This window comes from Felis catus, chromosome C1 (genome assembly GCF_018350175.1).
Source record: "Felis catus isolate Fca126 chromosome C1, F.catus_Fca126_mat1.0, whole genome shotgun sequence".
Classification (NCBI taxonomy): Eukaryota; Metazoa; Chordata; class Mammalia; order Carnivora; family Felidae; genus Felis; species Felis catus.
This window is the reverse complement of record NC_058375.1, coordinates 180,253,755-180,279,217: the sequence shown is the minus strand read 5'-3', so window position 1 is coordinate 180,279,217 and position 25,463 is coordinate 180,253,755. Positions and strand designations below refer to the sequence as shown.

The window sequence follows — 25,463 nt, the reverse complement described above, 5'->3', positions numbered from 1 at the left end:
ATCTAATACTGTATACCAATTTTTGTCTGGAGGAAACGTAGAGAGGAGGGTGTATGGCTTTGGGACCGTGGGGTGCACATCCATTACTCGCCGGTTGACTTCCCTTAAGTCCTGGACTGGCCTGTGGTTGTTAGAGTGCGGTTTTCGCACTGTCAGCAAGGGACTGTTCCATGACGATTGGCAGAGCCTTAATATGCCTGAGTCTAGTAGTCGCCGTATGTGGGGCATGATTCCCGTTCGCTCCGCGAGAGGCATGGGGTATTGGCAGACCCTGACAGGGTCTGCCCCCAGTTTTAGTTCTATGTATATAGCCGGTCGGTGTTGGGCCAGCTCAATTCCCCTAGTTTCTGCCCATGCCTGAGGAAATTCCTGTAGCCAACAGTCAATGTCAGTCATTGGGACTGGGGGCATCTGGTGGAGACGATATTCATCTTCCAAACTCAGGACAAGCACCTGAATTGGTTGCCCTTCTTTGTCTAGGATTTTTGCCCCTCTGGGGTGGAAGCAAATTCGTGCCCCCATCTTGGTGAGCAAGTCCTGACCTAACAACGGCTAGGGACATTCAGGGATGACCATGAAGGAGTGGGATACCCGGCCCATGCTGAGGTCCACAGTTCTGCGGGTAGTCCATGAGTAATGTTTGGTCCCCATGGCCCCTTGAACCCATGAGGTCTTGCTCGCCAATTTCCCCTGGGGTTGTAATAAGACCGAATGTTGTGCCCCAGTGTCCACTAGAAATTCAACTGGTTGCCCCTCCACTCTGAGAGTTACCCTGGGCTTGGGGAGGGGTACCGAACCCCAACTCCCCTAGTTGTCCAGGTCTTCCATCTCCAATATCTTGGCAGGGGCCTTAGATATTTTGTTAGGGCAGTCTTTCACCCAGTGGCCTTCTTTCTTGCAATAAGCACATTGGTTTTTGTTTAGTTTAGGGTGCTCCCATCAGGGACCAGGGCCATCCTCCTTACCTGTCCCTGAAGTCAGCTTCTTGAGGTGCCTCCGTTTTTCCTGTGGGTTATCCATGGTTGTAGCCAGTGGGATCTTAGCCAAATTTCGGGTCTGCCCATCTCTTAGTTTAGTCTGTTGCTCCTCCGGGCTTTCTCTATTATTGTAAACTCTTTCTGCTACTATTATTAAGTCCTGTAGGCTCTTCTCTCCTAGCCTCTCCACTCTTTGTAATTTCCTTTTGATGTCTGGAGCAGCCTGATTAACAAAAGCCATGATAATTGCGGCTTTTGTTTCTGGAGCTTCTGGGTTCATAGGGGTGTACTGCCTAAAAGCCTCTGTGATTCTAAGAAGGATGCTGGACTCTCATCCTTACCTTGTCTTACATCATATACCTTGGCCATATACCTCTCCTTACCTTCAGCCGAGTTGTAGTCCCAGGTAGGGCGGGATAAGGGGAAGGAAGCGCTTATGAGGTCTGGGTTTTGAGTCGGCTGTCTGTCCTCTCCCAGGACAGACTTCCGAGCTTCCACCTGTAATTGTTCTCTCTCTTCGGTAGTGAAGAGAACCTGTAAGAGCTGCTGACAGTCATCCCAAGTAGGCTGGTGGGTAAAGAGAACAGTATCTAAAAGCCCAATTAAATTTTTAGGGTTATCGGAGAATTTTGCATTTTGAGTTCTCCAATTATATAAATCACTGGTGGAGAACGGCCAATATAACATTGGTTGTTCTCCAGACTCATGGGAGTCTGGCCCCATGGCATGGAGGGGAAGGGCGGTGGAGTTGGCCGGCCCCATATTTGAGGGTGGGGCTGCCCAGTGGGTCTGTCCATGTGTCCCTGCTGCTGGCCCGCGCACAGGAATTCCTTCATCAGGGAGGGGTGGTGCCACTCCTGCAGCCCCTGGTGCTTCCAATGGAGGGGCGGAAGGGGGAGGGGGAGCCTGGTAGGGCAGCAGATGAATCAGGTCCTCTGGAGAAGAATCCTGCAAGACCGGATAAAGGGGCGTTTTGGCCTTTGTTTCAGTCTCCTTCTCGGCTTTCCACAGGACTAGAATCTTGGTAGGTCCTACTTTGGGGGGAAAGAATGGTTTTAGCCAAGAGGGGGGGTTTTCAATCATGTCCTGCCAGACCAGGATGTAGGGCACCTGGTCAGGGTGGCCGTCTGGTTTGTCCTTGAAGATTATGGCCTTGACCTGCAAAATAATAGGTAGGTGGAAAGTTCCTTCTCAGGGCCATCCCACATCAAAGATTGGCCATTCTGACAGGCAGTAAGTCTGAAATTTCCCTTTTCTTATGTCTTTGTTCAAATTATGAGCCCTTTCCTTAACGTCTGAGAAGTGGGAGAGCATAAGAGACGGGGGTGGTTTGGGTCTGCCCCATTTCATTCCACACCAAGACACACACAGTTATGAGGATTAACAAGGACACAATAACACAGACAAATGTTCCAGCACGGCTGCGGAGACAAAACAGAAAGTAAAACGAAGGGCTGGCTGTCCGTAATGGCAGCCGGCTCTCCTCACAGATGAGGACTTCGTCCTCCTCGGGCAAGAGATGTCTCCCAAGAGTCCTGGGTGACAGCTCGCCAGCGCGTCCGCTTAAGCTAATGCCAACCCAAAGACAGTTTGGAATTCCTACAGGTAGAGATACAGTATAGAGCTCTCAGAAAATATGCGCGTGAAAGGTAGAAGAAGTTGAGTGCACTCACCAGATGTGGGACCCTCTGGGTGGGGTCCTGGGGGTCTCTCGAATCCCGGACGAGCCCCCAAATGTAATGCCCCTGATTTCGAATCTGAGAGACCACCAAGGAGCCGATACTGAGGCAAACGCAGGAGGGTTTATTTGCAAGCTCGAGCTTGGGCCCAAGGATACCTGACAAAGTGGAGCAGGGACTTGGACCCCTAGGTTAAGAGGTGTAGAAGTTTTATAGGGACCAGTGGCCAATGAGATTGTAACACACACAGAAAGTTGCATAGTCATGTCAGGCCACACGCAGGTGGCCAATTGAATTACAATTTACCCTATAGTAACTGTTTGAACTAGCCTATCACTCTGGTCAGAATTAGCACGCAAGTTTGGCAGGCAAAAGGCAGGGTTTACATTCTTTGGAGGTTAGGTGTTCTGCATTCCTATATAAGCCGGTTTCCAGTAAGGGTGTGCTCAGCGTCTTGACTAGGGTGGGGGAGTGTCTTAAGCAATAAGTAGGTCATGTGGGGGTTATACATGAGATGGTGGGTGTAGCACAAAATGGAGTTAGTCTTGCTCTGCTTGTCCAGGGGTAGGGGATTTTTGTTAAATTCCTTGGATCCCACACATACTCTATCACAGGCTGACACAGAAATAGGTATACAGAGCTTTTCCAGCAAGGCAGCAATATATATTAATTTTAAGCACAAAAAGAAAATTTCCTAAGATCACAGTATCGTAGACCATTTTATCAAGCCACAATTCTACTAAACTAGAAATATATAATAAAATATGCTTTAATATATTTGAAAACTAAATATGCTATGTCAAGTAACTCTCATTAAATAATAAATCACAATGGAAATTATACCACAGTTAGAATGAAACTATGAACAATGAAACTATTATATTTTAAAAGTTATGTGATATGACCAAAGAAGGTTTATCAGCTTTAAAAAGATACAATAGGACTCAGTGAGTACAATGTAAGAAAGAAAAAAAAGTGTATTTATCATCTTATATTACCGGCCCATGTAATTTTCTCCTGATTGTGAATCAGGAATCACAGGTGCTCCTTTCTTTTTGCAAATCCAACATCTTAGGGTCTTTTGCTTCCAATAGCCGGTTGGGGAAAGTGGTGGGTGTGTGCAGTGAGAAAGGAAAATATACACAGAGACAAGGAGATGGCAGGGCAGAGGGAAGAGAAGAAGAGAAAGAAGAAGACAAAGGAAAGGCTATTCTCTTAACAGCTTCAAGCTGGAAACTGCATATTATTTCTGCCTATCTTTCATTTACAAGAATTAATCTCCTGCCCCCCTCTAATGCTCAGGCTCTCAGAACTGTTGCGAAGTACATAGATCTTCACAGTCCACTAAGTCTCCTCTGTACCATTGTAAATAGGAAATGGCAGTCTCCGTGATTCCTTTATTTGCGAGGCCAAAAACAAGCCAGAGATTTCACACTCTTGGGAAGAAAGGAAGCAAAGAGGCCTGCAGGCTTTCTGCAAGTGGAATGATTTAGGCGTCTCAATGGAGTAAAAGGCTTAACAAACCACAGATAAGTCAGGATGGTTGTAGGAAGTTGGGCGTTTGGATTTGTGACTTCAGCAGTAGAATAGATCTAAAGTGTAGTTTCGTTTTAGTCAGGAATCCTTGTTTGGATTAGGACAATATAAACAAAGTATCAAAGCTAACTTTCTGTAATGTATGCTAGTTGGAAGCAAATATGGAATGAGTAACGAGATTGGAATTCAACATCACAGAATTGTCCATGTTGTTCATTTTCTGGCATGTTTCAATAAAAACCAAAGGCCTGACGATCTATACATCAATTGAGTTGACCACAATGATGATCTTGGGAGAATTTTTGCATTATAGTTTCTTGGATTTCTGTAACCTTCAAATCATTTTCAGGTGTATATTTGGTCAACCACTATCTAGTCATGCCCGTTTTGAATAGGATGGCTCATCTACTCTTGCAATCTACATTTTCTTTACATCTAAATTCAAACTGTTTGACTGAAAGAACTCTAGTGTCTGTATTGAGAATAATCCCAAAGCACTTTTCTCTAACATTGTCACCAGAGGGGAAAATCATTTCATATTACAAAAAAAATAAAATAAAATAAAAAGATACTTCTGAACCACTAAAGCTGCTAATAATGAAATAAAGAGCTTAAAGGGGACAACTGAAACAAGAAAGAAAAAAAATCCCAGTCTCTATTGCCAAGAAGATTACATCCTAGAACTAGATCTAAAGGAAAAAACTTTTAAACAATTGCATTCTGACTTGATTTAAAAAATTTGGCTTAATTTTTGTTTTATTTTTTTCAATAATGCTTAACTCTACACATAATTCCTTCAAATATTTGAAGGATATAGGTACATTCTTAATATTTGTCATATGATGCACAATGTTTTACTCCATTGTCACAGTCATTTGGTATATATGTATTTTTGATATATATATTTTTAACTTTCTGGAAACTCTAGTAATCTACCTTTCTGTAAGAAAATGTGTTGAATGTTAAGTGGATTAATCAAACTGGTCAGAAAATCTAGTCATAGGAATTATTTAAACATCCTTAGACTATGAAGTGGCACCCAATAGGAAGTGAGAGACACAATTTTAAGCATAATAGTTAGGAAGCTGAGGTTATTTCACATTTCCTATTTTATTTTATTTTTTGTTACTATTTTATTTTATTTTATTTTATTTTATTTTATTTTATTTTATTTATGTTAAAATGAGAGATAAGGGGTGAGATGTTAAAATTGGGGGAAGGTAACCATGGGTACAGCTATGAGGAATTAGCGGTAATAGAGGCTTAGAAAATGAAACAAGAGTTTCTAGTTTTTGAAACAGGACTATGAAAGATTATTGTCAAGGGTTCAAAATATTTAAGACTTGACAGGAAAAGTCTTAATTTTAGAGCACAGAACACAAAAAGGATGAGAATGGTGAAATTCTTCCATCATATATATAATCTCATTTAGTTTTGATAACAGAGTCTAGTGTATCTGTAGTTAAGAGCACAACTGCCAGAAGTAGACGTCTTCACTACACATTTTGATTCTGACATTTAAGAAGTGCATGCATGTCCAAAGTGTATGACTTATATAACTTAATTTTCTCTGCCTCAATATCTTCATCCATAAAATGGGGATGACAATAATATCTATATCAAAAGAAATTTTAATACTAAACACACTTTTTTTTAAGTTGATTTGAGAGATACAGAAAGAAAGGGAACTTGAGCAGGGAGGGGCAGAGAGAGAGAGAGAGGGAGAGGGAGAGAGAGGAGAGAGAGAGAGAGAGAGAGAGAGAGAGAGAGAGAGAGAGAGAATTCCAAGCAGGTTCCACATGATGTGAGTGCCCAGCTGGAGCCAGGACTCAATCTCGTAACTGTGAGATCATGACCTGAGCTGAAACCAAGAGTCCAAAGCTCAACCGACTGAGCCACCCAGGTGCCCATAAATACACTTTTAAGCATCATATTGTGTGATTATTAGCTATTAACATAACATCCTTATGCAACATAATAGCATTATCCTCAATTTATAAATAAAGAGACACCACAGTGAATTAGTCTTTATTTATTTATTTATTTTTTTATGTTTGTTTATTTTTGAGAGAGAGAGAGAGAGAGAGAGAGAGAGAGAGAGAGAGAGAGAGACACGCAGAAGGAGAGGGAGACACAGAATCTGAAGCAGGCTCCAGGCTCTGAGCTCTCAGCCCAGAGCCCTATGCAGGGCTCGAACTTAAGAACTGCAAGGTCACGACCTGAGGGGAAGTCAGATCCTCAACCTAGTGAGCCACAAGGCACCCAGATTAGTCTTTAAAATGAAATCTAAACTACTTACTAGGACTAGAACTTTCAAAACTCTGCGTATGTTTTCAACCTCTCTTTCCATTACCCTCTTCGTTGCGATTTTCTAATCAACTAACTTTTTGTATTCTTCACAGAGGCTAACTTCTCCTGCCCTGGTTCCTCTGACCAGAATGCTTTCTCACCAGCTCTTCTGATATTTTCCTTCTTCTCACCCACCAGTGCTCAGTTCATGCTGAACCCTCTGTTCCAAGTAGTCTCCACTTATCTCTTCAGTACCAAGCCCTTGCTCTTCAACAAGACCCCAGAGCCCCTCCATACCAGCATTGCTTGAGTCTTACTAGAAGAAAAAGCAAAGCAGGACCTGTGTCATGGTCCCTAAGCCAACCCTTCAATATTATCAGATCATAATCTGTGAAATGCTGGAGAAAAACTGGTTCCAACATTTAAAATGTTTCCAAGCTGCTGTTTGTCTCTCTACTATTCATCATTTTTTCTGTAGTCTTTAACTGAAATGTAGTGAGATTTCACATATATATCTCTTATACATCTTATTTTGCATAAAATGAGACATAAAATATCTTAGGTTTGTAAATGATGAATTTTTAATACTTAGTAGTACAAAGAAGGTAGAAAATTCTGTTGTAAATGACAACAGAATTCTGTTGCATAAAAGAACAAGAATTATAATCAATGATTTAGTGTAAGAAATATTTTGCCTCAGTCTATACAAATCCACCTGGCATCTTGAAAATAACGTAAATTGCATTGTCCCAAATGAGACTGAAATTATTTTTACACATCTCTACTCATCTAACTAAAACCATAATCCACCTGAAAAAGTCCTTATCTTTTCTAGCACTTTATTTTGTTGGGATTAATTAGAATACCAGATACAGACATGAGCAACTCACTTTCAGTCTTATTCAAAGCAATCATTAGGGTCAATTTAGAGAGGAAAGACATATCCATATTTCTGTAAATATAAAAACAATGAAATAACTTCCCTAAGCTTAATAAAGGAAAGGTATTCTAATGACAAAATACAATAAGATTTATATGGTAGAATTACATTATATATGTATTCAACTTGACTATATTTAATACTCTTGATCATCCATATTGGGACTTACAAAAAAAAGACAAAACAAAGTGGGATTTTTTCAAAGATAGAAAATAACAGATTAAATAGCCTGGGCAATTCTTATTATCAATCTGCTTACTGAACTTATACCCAACAGTGAGCTTGAAATAATGAGGTTTACCTGTTCCCTTAGGTTCAGAACCCCCTGGCCCAGAATTAGATAGATCTCTCCTAATGCTGAATGTGATTCTAGATATTTAAGGGAGCTTTTAAATTTAATATAGAGCCCCCCAGTGTAAGTCAACTGCTTCAGCTGTTACAAAACAAAAGAGTTATTTCTTTCAAATGCTAGAGAAAAACTTTGGTGAGTTATAGCCAAGCATACGAGAAAAAAAGGAGTGTAGGTCTTCAACATGGCAACTTTCTAAAGAACTTTGAAGGGTAATTTGAGTTTAAGTGATTTCTACCTTGGTTTTTAGATTAGGATTGCCAAAGACAATTTTGTTTCTGTATGATTGTCAAGAGAAATTTTGGCTTTAGGTCCTGACTCTTCCAAAATAATCAGCTCCACAACAGTTAGAAAGAAGAGCAATTTTATTCACTTTTGGCAACCATCATCATTATATTTCATTTTAATGAATATTTGCTAAACAAGTTTGTAGGGTAGGTGCTGTAATTCTGCTCAGAACTCTGAGATGTTGAAAGAAAATTAAAGCACATTTCATTTCACTTTATTACCTTCATTTGTTTGTTTTACTTGAGCCTATATATCTGGTGAAATTTTTACAGTCATGCTATATTACCTTCCTTTCTTTTATATTCCACTTTCCATGATATTTGACTTTGCTCATTGCCCAAACCTTTTCCCTTATTCTTTCATGTGTTTATATTTCACATTTTCGTATGTCCACATCCTCTAAGGAAAACTTAAACAACATATTTCAAATGTATTTAGTTCAGTATTTAGTTCACAGCTCTGCTAACACAATCTTCTGTAGCATGTGCAATTCTTAGAATAGGGTTCACCTTGGCTATTTGCCATTATCATTATTTCTGTATGAAATTGATTAGTGATATATTTATAGCCCTTATGATAGTTTAGCATTACTACATAAATATATTCTAAAGCTACCATGATTATTAAAAAGGGGAGGTGTTCCCTCAAGCCCCCAGAGGATCAGGTTGATCTGTGGGTCATACAGATTTGAACGAACTAGAAATGTGTGACATTGCTAAAATTAGTATCTACTTTACTATTTCTTATAGTAGTTTTCATTTTGGCATGTTCAGGAATATCAATGATATCAATATAATGATAAAATACTTTAGCAACTTGACACTTACTATACTATGTTGTCATATTTATAGAATATATACATATATATATACATATATATGTATATATATATGAAAGCAGCATGTGATATCAAATAGTTGATAGTGTATTCTTTTATTAAGCACACTTTCTATGGTAGGAAACATTCAGATAAGAAATATAGTTTTATATAATAAACAAGAAAACATGGGGTGCCTGGGTGGCTCAGTTGGTTGGGCAACTGACTTGAGCTCAGGTCATGATCTCGCATTTCGTGAGTTCAGGCCCTGCATTGGGCTCTGTGCTGACAGCTCAGAGCCTGAAGCCTGTTTTGGTCTGGGTCACCGTCTTCCTCTGCCCCTCCTCCACTCACACTCTGTCTCTTTTTCTCTCAAAAACAAAGAAATATTTAAAAAGAATGAAAAAGAATATAAACAACCTTGCATTTTCAGCAGAGTATTAAATTGTGCCATCATATTTTAAATACATACTTTTATTTACTGTATTCATTACTCTAATGGCTAAAAACGTTAATAAAAGCGAATACACTTTTGTCTCCATTATATTTTATTCCTTATTATCTATAAAATGAAAAGGATACCTCATTAGAAAATTAAACTCTTAATGTTAATAATTTTAAATGAATGCAATTTACCATATGATGAACAATTCATAAAAATGACCTCAACGTTTTAAAGTGAAATGGCATACATTTTTTCTTTACTTAAAGCAATTGGAGGGATGCCTGGGTGGCTCAGTTGGTTAAATGTCCAACTTCAGCTTAGGTCATGATCTCATGGTTTGTGGGTTCGAGTCCTGCATTGGGCTCTGTGCTGATAGCTTGGAGCATGGAACCTGCCTCAGATTCTGTGTCTCTTTCTCTCTCTGCCTCTCCCCTGCTCATACTCTGTCTCTCTCTCTCAAAAATAAATAAACATTAAAAAAAATTAGAATCTGTTTTTACCAAACTCTCAAGATTCAGGTGGAGGCAAATATTTGATGTCTTTAATTATATTAATGTTTAAACCACATTTACGAATAGGCGTTTTCATATTTCTTCTTCACAACTGTGTAACAATAATTCTGACAAGCATTTCATTTAGATATCTTATAAAATAAATATCTTATTAAGATTGCATATGAGGGGCGCCTGGGTGGCGCAGTCGGTTAAGCATCCGACTTCAGCCAGGTCATGATCTCGCGGTCCGTGAGTTCGAGCCCCGCATCAGGCTCTGGGCTGATGGCTCGGAGCCTGGAGCCTGTTTCCGATTCTGTGTCTCCTTCTCTCTCTGCCCTTCCCCCGTTCATGCTCTGTCTCTCTCTGTCCCAAAAATAAATAAAAAACGTTGAAAAAAAGATTGCATATGAAATATTTCCAGCAGCATCCTGGAGTTCCTTGTATGAACATATCAACATTGAACCACTTTTGAGTTGATTTCCTTTCTTGAGAACAGCTAAGCCGCTTCACAAGGATACAAAGAAAGCTGTGGGGAATCAGAAGACTTAGAAGCCCAGCATTTTTCTAGTTTTGACTTCTAAGTATAGAATCTAAACCCTGAGGCAGGCCTCATTGTGCTCTGTCTGATAACATCCTAGTCACTGCTTCCGTTATTTTTGTTAGGAGTCCCTACATCTATTAAAATGCACTTCATCAAATACAGCAAACTTTTCTAGTTCTTTTTGGCAAATACATATTTTTAAAATCTGATTAAGATAACACACTTCAGAGTGTCATCATTACGTGTGACTACGAAAGCAATAACGCAAATGAACTTGGGAAAAATAAACTGGGAGAAAATTTTAGATGTCATTATCTTCAGACTTTGATAGGTCTATTTGACACTTCAAAAAAAATTGATGCTAAGGATTTAATGCTTTATGAACAGTTTTTCGTTCTAAAGGGTTTAATTACTCTGGGTGGTAAATTGCGTTACCTCTGTAAATAATGCGGAGTTGAAAGCTTCAGGAATAGGCTGTCCTTATGCCTTAGACATAGAATGATCGTAATGATATAACCTGGAGATGCTTTAAGGCTATTTTTGTCGATTCCACTTGAAGATTGGCCCATTACTTCTGGCATGCATTTCAACATTCTACCATTGTCCTACAATTTTCTGGTGTTCATTTGTCACACTGACAGAAACCAGTTTAAAATTTAAATCCATGTCCCTCCTGAATCCCGTAAAAGAGTTTGGAGGCCAAAGCGTGTGCAGTGACTGATGATGCTTCTGTCAGGTGCCAGAAGATCCAGCAGAATCGCTCAACAAGTTTCTTAACAAGATAAACAATAAGGAAGATTACAGAGAAACAAATGACTTATCATGAGGTTGCTTCCCTGGCATTCTTCATATTCGTCCCCTCAAGTCATTTCCCCAAATAAACCACTTCAAGAGTGGGAAGTATTCCTACTTGTATATTGATATTTAATTCTCTCCTAGCTTATTTAGTTTATCATTTGTAGAGAAAGAGCACACGATTGAAATATATGTTAAAGATTCCTTAAAAATACACCTTGATTTAATCAAGCACTTTTTGTATCTCAAGGATATAGGTTGATCTGATTGTGCACTAATTCTACTATGAGTTTATACATCATTATGACACAGTTCTCTTTGCCGATTTCCAACATCAAGACTATGTCCTTTAAAATGCTTTTCCTTTAAACTAGCATCTATCAAAATCTGAGCCATGGAAGTTTATGGTTGCATATTTTCATCTCAATACAAGCCATACTAAATGGGTGTTATCCTGAGAGAATTTTTTTCCAACTGCATATTTAAATCTACCAAAAAAAGCCATGAAAGTAGATCATTAAGACAGAGGTATATGAGTGATTTTATCTGGATACATGGAGTTATTGTGTTCACCCCCTTCCACTTAGGGCAGAATATGTGCGTGCCCAGGTTAAGTCATTTGTAACATGCATTTTATCTTGTATAAGTGGTCTGTAGTTTGAAAATATGGTGATTTGTTTATTTTATCTGCTTAGCCGTTGCATTACTCTCTTTGAAAAATTAAATTTACTGGGGCGCCTGGGTGGCGCAGTCGGTTAAGTGTCCGACTTCAGCCAGGTCACGATCTCGCGGTCCGTGAGTTCGAGCCCCGCGTCGGGCTCTGGGCTGATGGCTCAGAGCCTGGAGCCTGTTTCCGATTCTGTGTCTCCCTCTCTCTCTGCCCCTCCCCCGTTCATGCTCTGTCTCTCTCTGTCCCAAAAATAAATAAAAACGTTGAAAAAAAAAAAAGAAAAATTAAATTTACTACATATCACTTATGTGTTCACCTTTGTTACATTTGTTTATTCAGTAAAATAGAGCAGCTAGACAAGAAATTAAGGGCTGTGTTCCTGCATAAAGCTATAGACATAACATGCAGATAGGCACCACAGCTTACCTTAACGTACCAGGAGAGTTCTAATGATAGGCTGATGTATTGACCTAAGTAAATTGCTTTAATTTTTGCAAAACAAATCAGATAATATCTAATTAGATAATTAGTTTTGTGTATTTTTGTTCTTGAATTATAACCACTTATTAGTTATATCAGTTTAGATCATTTGAAAACTTTTTAAAAGTTCTAGTGCTGATAATTCACATGAAATAGTATCAAAAGGAGGTAAAATCTAGAAAGATCTTTGTTGTCATCATGTTGTGACCCATGTGTTACAGAAAAGAAAAACAGAGAATGATTACTGAAAACATTTTTGGGAATAGTACTTAAAAAGAACAATTGGTCGTTAATGAATTATAGAAGCACATTTTCTATTCATTCATAAAATACATTAATATTGCACAGCAAAAGAGAAATCATTAGAAGTACAATTCTGTTGATTCACCTTCACTTGAATACACAACAAAGTCACAGAGGTAGGAAACACCCATAATGTAATATCCCTAATGAAGTGAAATGGAATTGTGTGCAGCTTAGTTTCTAAACAGAAAGAGATATCCACTCACAACATATTACGAAGATTTCAGAGGACAAAATGTTCTAAGGTTTTGATATCACCTGTGACAGTTAATGTTCCTGAAAATAATGACACGGCTAGAAATGTGTAGACTTCATAAAAAGAGCACGTCATGCTTGTTCCTGAGACTAAGTTTCCACCAGAAACAATAGCTTCATTAAGTGGGTAAGACCAGGGATAAACTAGCTGTTCTAATGGAAATAACATAAATATAATTGTATTTGCCATACCCATGATCAATACAGCCCAGTATTCTGGTAGTGACACTCTGGACTATTAAGCCTTTCTACTTGGCTAATCTAGCATTTCAAACATAAAATTTCTAAAAGCTCTCTATTCCCATCAGATCTAACATTCTCTTTTGTCTCTAATTATAACCAAAGACATTTTCATTTTCCTGACCACTTATGTGTGGTGATTTTGAATTTTCACTATACCCATACTTCCAAATTCAGGTATCAGTTCTTTCCTTTGAATGTCTCCTACTTTAAATGCCTCCTTGTCATTACTTTCATTGCTGCTCTTGTTCATGAATACATCATCTTATACCTGGATTGCTGTAGAGATTTTCTAATGTATTTTCCCAGTCTCCCGTTTCTCCACATTTATATTTCAAACTAAATACTACTGAAATAATCATCATAACACTATGGACAGACTCCTGCTGAAAAATATTGATGGTCTCCCTTAATGAGAGAATAGGTTTTAAACACCTTGACTAGCATTTAAGGATCTCCATATCAGAACTTGTGCAGGCTGTGTAATGCACAAATATTGTTCTTCAGTAATAAAAACCATGGGTTAAAAATATTTAACATTACTGAAAAAAATTATCCTAGGTATCCAGGATGATAGGAGGAAAGAGAATGTTATAAATTTAGGCGCACTAGTTAGGAAGAAGGGAGTGATCTCTTGGACTTTAGATCCCATGATTACCAAATATCTATGGAAGCACTCTATGTTGGTGTTTGGAAACAATGCTCCATGAATAATTTTATATGTCCACCCGGTCAGAGCTTTCAGAACAAAGAACACTGGTATTGGATTTAAAGAGGATTAGATGGTAAACATGACTTTGAAGTTAGACGTTGTACTGCTCCAAGGGAATGTAAAATAGCCTTTCTCCTGGATCCATTTGCTTAGCTTCTAAGTACAATAAATTCTGAATCATTTCTTTACATTTCAGACTAGAGAAAGAGATCTAGAGATCCTCTCTCTACTGCCCCCATCAATCCGCAGAGAAGATTTGTCTGTATTCCAGAACAAAGGTCTTTTTTATTCTATCTGCAGAGGGAGAGTGGTCAGATGTACCAGCTGCCCTACACAAGCTCCAGGTTTCATAATTCCATCTGCTCTGGTGCAACCACTGCATGTAGTGACATTCTGCTCTCATTGCATTGCCCTGTGGGGGATTGGGGTACGGGGAATCAGAGCTGCTCAGATTGCTCTGTGAATAAATGAAAAGTCTGTTTTCTGATCCAGAAATACAGTGTTTCTGTTCATATACATAGATAGATGTTGGTATGAATGATAAAACACAGATTATTATAGAGATAGGCATACATGTACTCTGTATTTGTGTACATATATAAATACATATCATATATTAATACATATATGTTTATATGCACATATATGTATACATATATATGTATATTGTGTAGATGCATATATATGTGTGTATACATATGTATATACAGGATTGTCCTTTCTGAGAGTAGAGCTTGCCTATGAAAACTTCTGGAAGCTGAAATAGGTTAAGTGAAGAAACAATTATCATTAATTCATATAAATTTTTTTTCAAACATTTCCAGACCCCCAAAACAACTTCTTTTAGGCTTTTCTGAAAACGTAGGGCACATCTTGCTAAGGATGCACAAAATAAATGAGATAAAGTCGATGTTCACACACACAGTTGAAACGTTATGGTGGCTTGGGATACTGAGATGCTGCGTGTCATTCCTGCAAAAGGAGCTTGGCTGGGGGGAGGCGGGGGAGAGGGGGCAGGGGCACTGTCACTTCTAGCGGTGAGTACTGACTCTATAATGGTTTGTGGCAAAACAAATGCTGAATGCTATTTTTGCTTTTTACCCCTTTCCTGTAAAAGTGAAAAAAATCCTTTTTGCTTTTTTTTTTAGTTAGCAAAAACACATATGAATGTAGATCTTTCATAAAAACATGTGTCCTAATGTGCACTTTTGAAAAGTGGGGTATACCTGCATGAGTGTGTGTGTGTGTGTGTGTGTGTGTGTGTGTGCGCGCATTGTGTGTGTGTGTGTAAAACTGCAGCGGGCTATCATATTAACAGTGTAATACCTAAAATCCTGTATAGTTTCAGACCTGCCTGTTAGTAGGTAATCTAGTCAGTAATCTAATCTAGTCAATAATCTAGTCAGATTAGTTGTGAATGTAAATAAGGTTGGACTAGGATTCTGAAATAAGATTTTTGAAGCAACGATCTATTTCATAAATAAAACGATGCAGCTTAAGTAAGGATCATGTAGCTTCAGTATTAATGATTTTAAGCTACTGAGAAAGCCTGAGGAAAGAAAACAAACGCAGGCCCTGAAATGTAGAAAGAATACCATATTGCCAACTGGAAGACGCAGGAAAATAAATATGAGTTTTTGACCCATAACAATAGGAAAATACCCATTATCTGGCACCAATTAATGTCCTCTGGCTATTGGAATTGCTAATTTTGAAAACCATGAAATTTCAAATTGTGCTGAGGTGGTTGGGATTAAGGTTGAGAGTGCTCTAAAAGAAATTGAATTTTTCACAGTTATGTTTGTATACTCATACCTCCCATAGCTGTTTTCTGGTCTCTGTGCCACTTCTGAAGGTGGTGGTTTATACCCCGTTTATGGTGACTAAATGAGAGGAGTGAAATAAATGTTAGAAGAGGGAGGGCGGAGGACAAGGAAGGGAAGCAAGCCAAAGACTTTTAAGTGTCCTTGTTCCAAAGAAAGTGGGTAATCTACGTTCTTATGCCAATTCTAAAACATAATACTCCTGTATTTTAAGTGGTAGTTCTGCTGAACGGTACATCCATGCTTCCTATTGTGGTTCTGTTCTTGACGTTAGTAAACACAAAATTAGATACTTTATTAGAACCATAGAGAGAAAGCACTTGAGGAGTGGATATAACAAAGGGAGCAATGGACGAGATATGAGCAGTGGATGTCATTTGCCCTGATATTTTAAACGTAACGACACTGTATAAAGATTTAGTCCCCATTATGTTCTGGAACAGAATTTTGCAGGATCCCTTTGGCTAACCTCGGAGAAGATGTGAGTATCGCTGATAGAAAATTGAACAGTGTCGTCCACCTTTTACAGGTGGCTGGATAGCTTGAACCCCTGGCAGCCTGAGCTCGTTTGGAGAAAATTGTGTGACACCACATATGGCTTTCATGTACCTAACGGGGAAAATTAAATAATTTAAAATGAACATGAACTGAATAACCTCCGCATGCCACTTCCAGCAACCATCCATGTTCGCTCACCGCATATACCATGGCTGCAAACCTGCTGTGTATACTCTTTACTCCATGCTGCCCCAGGCATCTTTAAGAGAACTGCATGATCAGCAAATTCAGGATCCCTAAATGTGCATAATTAATATCAGTGGAGGTTAATTATAGCTACCCGTAAAGCTTCATTACAATCTAGCAGAGAATAAAACCAATCCGAACATTTTAATTATAATATAAATTATAATTATCTAGTCAGAGTGGTAGTCACTGTAAACAGGGTTAGACTACTCTTCTGAAACAGGATTTTTGAAACAATCATCTGTTTCATAAATAAAACAGTGCAGCTTAAGCAAGGATCCTGCAGCTTCAATATTAATGATTTTAGCTGCAACTCTAGCTACTATTCTCAATATCATGGAAAATAGGTAAAAAGGAAAGTATATGCCTTGTCATGTCTTATGGACCTTGGTAGACAAATCTAAATTGATCTTAATCTTTTTTTTTTAACGTTTATTTATTTTTGAGACAGAGAGAGACAAAGCATGAACAGTGGAGGGTCAGATAGAGGGAGACACAGAATCTGAAACAGGCTCCAGGCTCTGGGCTGTCAGCACAGAGCCCCACGCGGGGCTCGATCTTACGGACTGCGAGATCATGACCTGGGCGGAAGTTGGCCGCTTAACCGACTGAGCCACCCAGGCGCCCCTTAATCTTTGTTTTTTAACATGCTAATAGAAGTAGTCCAGGGGCGCCTGGGTGGCTCAGTGGGTTAAGCGTCTGACTTTGGCTCAGGTCATGATCTCACAGTTCATGCGTTCAAGTCCCACGTCGGGTTCTGTGCTATCAGCACAGAGCCTGGAGCCTGCTTCAGATTCTGTGTCTCCTTCTATCTCTGCCCCTCCCCCACTTGTGCTCTGTCTCTCTCTCTCTCAAAAATAAACATTAACAAAATTTAAAAAAAGTAATCCATACATGCCCCTTTATATATTTATTTGCTTTTAACACCAAAGGAACTCTCACAAACATGCAATAATTAGAATATTATCTATAAAACACACCAATCTATGTGCCCCTCAAAGGGCGGACTTTGTAAATATTTCAGATCGTTGTTAAATGTTCAACTGAAAAAGGATGAGCACTAAGATTTAATTAGAAGCAACTGAAAAAGATAAAGATAAAATATTTCCATTGAGGACTGTCTCAGAAATATTCCTTAGAGAAAGCAACAGACATTGCATTATTGACACTTTTTGCCAGTAATAGTACAGTTTGAAGTATAATAGGAAGAGCCAGAATCAAGGTGGCAGAAAATAATTGAATATACTTTTAGACCTATACCATATAAATTTTTCACATCCAAGTACAGCTTTGTATTAGCCCAGTGAAACTGCTTTAAGATTTCTGAACTCCAGAAGTGTAAGAGAGCACATTTGCGTTGCACGGTAATTTCTAATTTATTTTTTTAATGTTTTTTATTTATTTTTGAGACAAAGAGAGACAGAGCATGAGCAGGGGAGGGGCAGAGAGGGAAGGAGACACAGAATCTGAAGCAGGCTCCAGGCTCTGTGCTGTTAGCACAGAGCCTGACATGGGACTTGAACGCATGAACTGTGAGATCATGACCTGAGCTGGAGTCGGATGCTCAACCGACTGAGCCACCCAGGCACCCCTGAGTTGCATGGTAATTTCTAATAGCAGCAAAAGAAAACAAAGAACTTTTAAACTCTTTTATTTATTTCCTTTTCAAGGCAAAATTAACATATAACTTTATATTAGTTTCAAGGGCACGACACAATAATTTGATATTTGCATACATTATATACAAAGTGTCACCACAGTAAGTGGTGGTAATGTCATTACCATTTGGCACCATATAATTGACCCCTTTACCTTTTTCACAGCCCTCAAAACCATTCCCTTCTGATAACCACTGACCTGTTCTCTAGATCTATGAGTTTTGTTTCGTTTGTCTTTTTTATATTCCACACATAAGTAAAATCACAGATATTTATATTTCTCTGCCCTAATTATTTCACTTAGGTGATACTCTCATGATCTAACCACGTTGCCACAAATGGCGAGATTTCCCTTGTGTATGGCTGAGTATTATTTCATCGTGTGTGGAGATATCTTTATCCATTAATCCAGCCATGGACACTTAGGTTGTTTCCATAATGCTTCAATAAACATAGGGCTGCATATATCTTTTTGAATTAGTGTGTGTGTGTGTGTGTGTGTGTATGTGTGCGCGCGCGCGCGTGCATGACACTGGTTAATAGCCAGTAGTGAGGTTACTGGATTCTATGGCAATTATATTTTTAATTTTTTGAGGAATCTCCACCAAGAATACATGAAATTTACTTCTCCACATCTTTACCAACATATGTTATTTCTTTTACTTTTGATTTTAGCCATTCTGACAGGTGTGGTGATATCTCATTGTGGTATTGATTTGTATTTCCCTGATGACTAGTGATATTGGGCATGTTTTCAGGTGTTATGTTGGCCATCTGTATGTCGTCTCAGGAAAAAAAAATATCTATTTGGGTCCTCTGCCCTTTTTTAATCAGATTATTTGGTTTTGGTGTTGACTTGCATAACTTCTTTATATATTTTGGATATTAAATTATTAGTTATATCATTTGCAAATATATTCTCCCATTCAATCGGTTGCTTTTTTGTTTTCTTGATGGTCTTCTTTCCTGTGCAAAAGTTTTTTGCTTTGGTGTAGTCCCACTACTTTAATTTTTCTTTTATTTCTCTTGCCTGAGAAGATGTATTTAAAAAATATTTTTATTGCCGATGTCAAGGAAATGCCTATGTTTTATTTCAGGAGTTTTACTGTTTTAGGTTTCACATGTAGGTATTTAATTAATTTTGAGTTTATTTTTGTTATGGTGTAAAAAGTGGTCTGGGTTCATTCTTTTGCATGTAGCTGTCCAGTGTTCCTAGAACCATTTGTTGAAGACATCTTTTCCCCATTGTATAAGTTCTTTTCTCATGTATGAACTTAAGCAGTTCACTTAACTAGCTATACGTGTTTTATTGCTGTTTGATTTTTAAACTCTTACGGAGCTCAATTGTAATTTGTAATATTTATTCTACATCTAATTTTATCTACCACACTTAACATCCAGGTATGCTTCAATTTCAACATCTTTAAAATGGAAATTGTGTATCAAGGAAGTCCCATGGTGTATTTTCACTTAGTCCAGATTTCCTCAGTGGGACAGCGTTATGAAAGAATGTCCAATATGAGTCAACAATATCTCCCCAGTAGCAGAAATTATCAATAAACTAGTGCCTATAAACTCATATTTTTAGATGCGAGAAACTGCATTTAGGATCTTGCATGCCTGCCGGAAATATTACTGAAAATCAGTGCAAATCAGACTGGTTGCTTCTGCAGTCGCGATTACTTAAAGGGGCTTTATAGACGGAGGAAAATACTTCTTCTGTACAACAGAGTTTCTGGTAGAGAATATACCTGAGGCACAAGCTTACTGCCTGAGTTTATGCCTAGATAAGTAGTGAGTACAATAATGTAAATTACTACACAGATTATAAAATCCTGAAAGCAAGAAATATGCCATTTATTCAACTCACTGGTGGAATATGCTGTTTAGCCAGAGGTCACTAGAATAGTAAATAAGGAGTCTCAAAACACTGCATCAAGTATCGGGGATTTATGTTTCTCTTAACTGTTTCCAGTTCTTTTCTAGGAAAATAAAAGTAATAGCAGAGGTCTTCCTGAAAAAACTCACTGTTGCAGAAAACAGATATTAAAATTAGTACTCATGAAATACTCAGAACTTTAATGCCCTGATTCGAAAAGCCTTCAAAATTATTCTTGAAAATTATTGAATCCGTAACATTTCATTCTGAATTTTTACTCTGATATTTTCTCCGACACTATGTTTCAATTCTGAGTATTCAACAAATACAGAGTGAAAACCATTTGGTACGTGTTCCTTTCAGATGAAGAAATGTTGCAGTAATCCATGTGAGCTCTTTGCCCAAAGAAGCATAAGCCTTCCCTTTCCACATTCTTGTGTTTTACTCTACCCCTCAGCGTTTCTCTGTTCAACAAGTATTAATTACCGTATGTAAACACTAAAAGATGTTCCCAATAACAGTAACCATAAAAGGAGATGGAACAACTAGGAGGTGGACAGATAAATTGCAAAATAATGTGTCACATATTTTAATAAAATGTTGACCCATGCACTGGCAAACCCAAATGCCGTTTATTCCAGTGATCCTGTGCTCTATGGGAAAACTGGTTTTACTCATATATGTCCTTTACATCTGGAATAGTCTATAAATTAATGACTTTTGATACTGACTTACAAAAACAAATTAGTAAATCAGTATTTCAACAAACATTCACTAATTTTCTCCAAAGTAGCAAATAATCTCCTGGCACTGGGAAACCTAAATATGAAAGGGAAAATGTTTTCATAAACGGTATTTGTCTTTTAAATAGTACAGCCTATTTAGAATATAATTTAAACAAGACTTTCAGCCATATTCTTCTGTCATGAACTCATTCTTTAAATTTTTATCAACTGCTTAATAACCCTTGATGTTAGTGTCAGGCGGGGATGTGGTAAAACACTTTCTAAAAAGGGAGTTCATATTAACTAATGGGCTATGGGGGATATACATTTAAATTTGGGCACTATTCAAATATCATTATAAGATTTAATTAGTGTGTGTTAATGCAATATAATTATGCTCAAAGAGGTGGCTTTGTTTATTCCTATCTTAAGGTACGAAGATTACTAATTATTTGAAGTGTTTTATCCGACAATTATCCACCACTCTCATAACTCACTGCTTGGGATAATCCTGTGCCAACAGTGGATATACACTGTTCAGATTTCATTTGACTTTCAGCTGTGACAAGTACAGTTAGCTGAGAGCCTCAGACAACAGGCTCCAACTTCAGGATCTGCTGTAGTATTCCCACTAAAGCCCTGCCCGAGGTTGTAGAATTCAATGAAACTACAACAAACCATAAAACCATTTCTGCTGCTTTATGTCATTGTAGCAGTCTACTTTCCTAAATAGTTTTCTAAAAACAAACAAACAGAAGGTTTCATTTGGTGGCAAGAATTTCTGAGCCACTTTAACCAAGCCAATATAACAGTGCCCAGTATTAGTGTAACTGGTCAGAAAACTTACCAGTTATTAAAGCATAACTTTTACGTACAAAGGGCATCGAACCTACATATGTAGTTGGCCCTTGAACTTGCAGACATTTTGCAATTGGCTTTTGACAGGCATCAAAACAAATGGACTATAAAGTTTGGCTTCAGGGAACTTTAATTTTATAAGTACATCAATAATGCTCGTGTTATTTTTCCTTACATCTACCTTTTAGTCACGGACTACATGCCTAAAGCCTAAAGGTTATCAGTAGACACACATTGGTATCTACATATCGAAGGAGAGTTTCCTAGTATAACAAGGTAACTGAGGTCCCCCTCCTTTCCATGATTTCACTTTCTCAGGTTTCTTTTGGCCACAGCCAGCTGCAGTCTAGAAGTATATGATCCTTCTGACATATCATCAGAAGTCCAACAATAGCTTCAACACCTACGACATTCACTTCATTTCATCTGATCACATAGGCATTTTCCTCTCATTTTACATAAGAACAGTGAGTACAGTGCAAGAAGATTATCCTGAGAGGGGGAGAGACCACATTCACATCATTTATCACAGTATATTCTTTTAATTGTCCTATTTTATTATGACTTATTGTTAATCTTTTACTGTGCCTGACTTATAAATTAAACTTTATCATAGGTATATATGCATAAGAAAGACATAGTATATACAGGGTTCAGTACTATCTGTGACTTCAGGCATCCACTGGGGGTCCTGCAAAGTATTCTTACAGGCAAAAGGGAAATACTATATTTAAAATATACTATTATTAAAATATACATTAGGAAGGCAATAATGGTAAGGAACACTTTCTATGGATGAGCTCACTTATTTGAACTTTGCATTTTTTATCTTAATTGTTAGAACATAATTGAAGATTGTTTAGTATACACATTTTATATAGGAAGAGGAATTGCAGGGTATTTAAATATTTCAGGTAAATTCAATCACCTCTTCAATGGCAAAATCAAGGTTCAAATCCAGTTAGATCTAACATGATAACCTTCCTCCCCCCCTTCATTATGCCACATTGATTCTCAACACATTTTTTAAATATAATCTATAAAGTTTTACACATGGTAACTCAGTCTTGTTCTGATATTGGCCTTATATTTTCATTAAAAGGTTACTTTCTACCTAACACTAAATCATATTTCATGATTAAATCATTCTGTTTTATCAGATGGATTAGTCCTGTTGGCTGGTTTGGGATCAAAGCCTCTGCTGGCTACTTTCTACCCATCATCCATCATATATTCAACCACCTTGTAACAACTATGAATCTTTTATTCACTCGAGAACAAAACTTTCACAATTAAGTAAAAACAAACATTAAAAAAAATGCCACTCACCTTGTGCTCTTGGTTGTAAAAAAAAAATAATAATAATAATAACATGCTCAGTGCTTGAGTTTACTCAACATGCATTTTATTTAGCACTGGTTTATTCCCCTCTTCCCACAAAAACTTAATGTTTTCCAACAGAGGTAAAAAGTAATTCATCCCAGAAAACAGTCACTTAATACATATTTTCGGAATTTTGATATGAGAAGAGATATGAGAGAAAGGGCTCACAAAGCAAAACATTTGTGTCAGAAATTATCTTGCTACAGTTCTGAGAAACAAATGAGAACCTGGGTAAGCAAATAGAAGCAAAATATTTTATTTAGTTTTGATATTAATAGGCTATTATCTCAGAGACTGACTTTGCAGAAAGAGTATGTTTCTTTTATGTTTAATTTTGTATATTAATGTAGTCACACTCCCAGTAGATACATGGAGCATAGCATATCTAGAAATATATAATTTTTGTTTTCCCAAGCCTTGGTATTATATATTTTCTTACAGGCAAATGCATATTGAAAACACCCTTTAAAATTATTAATTATCTTGACAGAGGAAAAAATGTTTTCCCTAAAGGGTATTTAGTAATGAAATTAAAATGAATTTGAAATTTAAATTATTTTTTCCTCACTACATTTAGCAGACTATTACAAAGAGTCAAAAGACAAACTTAGATTTTTTCCCCCTGCCGGGAGGTTGAAACATTAATCCAGAAAGAAATCATCAAAATAAAAGTTTATAATTATAAGGAATTCACAAGGATGTTTCATGAAATTTAGAAATGTGTGGTTCTGGCATGTTTTATGATGGCATATCAGTTTAAAACTGCTATATAAGCAATATATATTGGATTTGCTTTCTTCAAGCTTTTTCTTTGCTTATCCTAAAATATTTATATAATAACTTTTATAATTACACATATAAAAGCAATACATGCCCAAATAAATAAAAGCAATACATACTCATAACCAATAAGTAGCTTTTTAAAACTAAAATGTGATTATATTGATTTTAATTTATTGAACCAATACACATATCTTTTTAGAGCATAAAATCAACCTGAAATAAACGTGTTCACTGAAACTTGTTTATTTTGTTCAAGTAAACATTTACAAATGCCCAATAACTGTCATGAGATAGAATATATTATAGATAATATTTAAATGTGTATTTTACCTTTTATGCTTCCATATCTGTAACTACAGAATTTTTTTTTTAATGAAGAAATAAAGCCTTTTCAAAATTACATGGAGAGGAAAGTAGTTGAGGTGGGGATAATGACCAAAGCCTTGGAATATAGGGAAACAAACTGTTCATGCCAGATAATATATCTAAAGCAACAAATACCAAATGCATTTTTATTACTTCATTTGCCCAATTATGCCGAAAATCACGAGTGTAAATAATTATAATAAAACCTTGGCTTGTGGGCATAATTCATTCTGGAAAGAAGCTTGTAATCCAAAGCGCTTGTATATCAAAGTGAATTTCAAGAACCATCAGCTGGGTTGTGATGATGTGACATTTAGTGTCACGTACCATTCGTACTGCAAGACATCACTTGTTTATGAAGTTAAAATTTACAAGAAATGTTTGCTAGTCTTGCAGAACACTCACGGAACAAGTTACTCGCAATCCAAGGTTATACCATACTGGAAAATTTTGTTTCTATATTTTAACATTTATTGTCTTACACAAGAATGAATAATAATGCATATACACATAAATGACGGTAGTAACAAGCTAGTCAATTCCAAGTGAATTAGAAAATGCCAGTGTGTTTAACTATTTTGAAGTCATTGTATTGACTCCTTGAACAAATTGTGGATGCTTTGTGGCGTGTAATATTATTCATCTAAATATTAAAAAAAAATGCGAGTTTTAGGAAAAGATACAACTGTTGAAGATACTGTCAGTGCCCTGGCTTCTTCTGCCAGCACTCATAGGTCTTTTATACACCACAGCTTCTGATTATGAGCACCTAAAACTCTTTGCTTAATGTTTTCTCTGGCCAAACATGCTTTATCTTTACCCCTGGCTGGTCCTAAATGCTAGAATTTGCCAGTCCAGTAACAACACTCGACCAAAAATGAAAGGGTTGTCATGCTTTTCAGAAGACATCTCCGAAGTAGGATTTCCACTTTGTCCCAGGGGTCCGCACTGGGATTGAACTCCAATAGCCCAGAGCACTAATACTTCTTTCCAATAAATCTTGGTCTCGCTCACTCCTCCCAAGGCAGATCCCAGTATCACCTCTCAAAGAAATTACTTGCGTTAAAGTTCAGTATCAGTGTCTCATTCTAGGGCAGATCAATCTCAGAAAATAATGTGTTTATGAAGTTGTTGATTTCATAATAAGTTGGGTTTTCAAAGAGTAAAGTATAAAATTATTTTTATATTGAAAATCATCTTTAATCTGCCAAAACTCTTTGCCATATTTTTCCTTACTGGAAAAAAATATGAACATTCTTTTGTTTTGATGTGTTGCTTTTCTCTCTGTGCTTTAGATAAATACTTTGACAACCTTAATATTTTAAGAAACTCAATATTTTTTAATAGAAGGAAAGTTAAGATGATTTTTGATTATAAGGACGCATCAATTATGTAACTGTCCTGAATTATTTGGTAAATTCTGAGAATAGTGAA

General features: G+C 37.2%; 1 protein-coding gene across 1 annotated transcript; it reads right to left on the bottom strand.

Annotated features, from left to right (window-relative positions):
- Window positions 1-353: 353 nt before the first annotated feature.
- LOC109503051 lies at window positions 354-24,938 on the bottom strand. The gene is made up of 6 exons (XM_045033692.1): window positions 24,850-24,938; window positions 16,290-16,427; window positions 16,103-16,242; window positions 4,765-4,816; window positions 2,651-2,843; window positions 354-2,135 (listed from the first exon to the last, which is right to left on the bottom strand). Exons 1-6 carry the CDS (start codon window positions 24,936-24,938, stop codon window positions 1,254-1,256), a joined length of 1,494 nt encoding a protein of 497 aa, XP_044889627.1. The 3' UTR covers window positions 354-1,253.
- Between the last annotated feature and the right edge of the window lie 525 nt (window positions 24,939-25,463).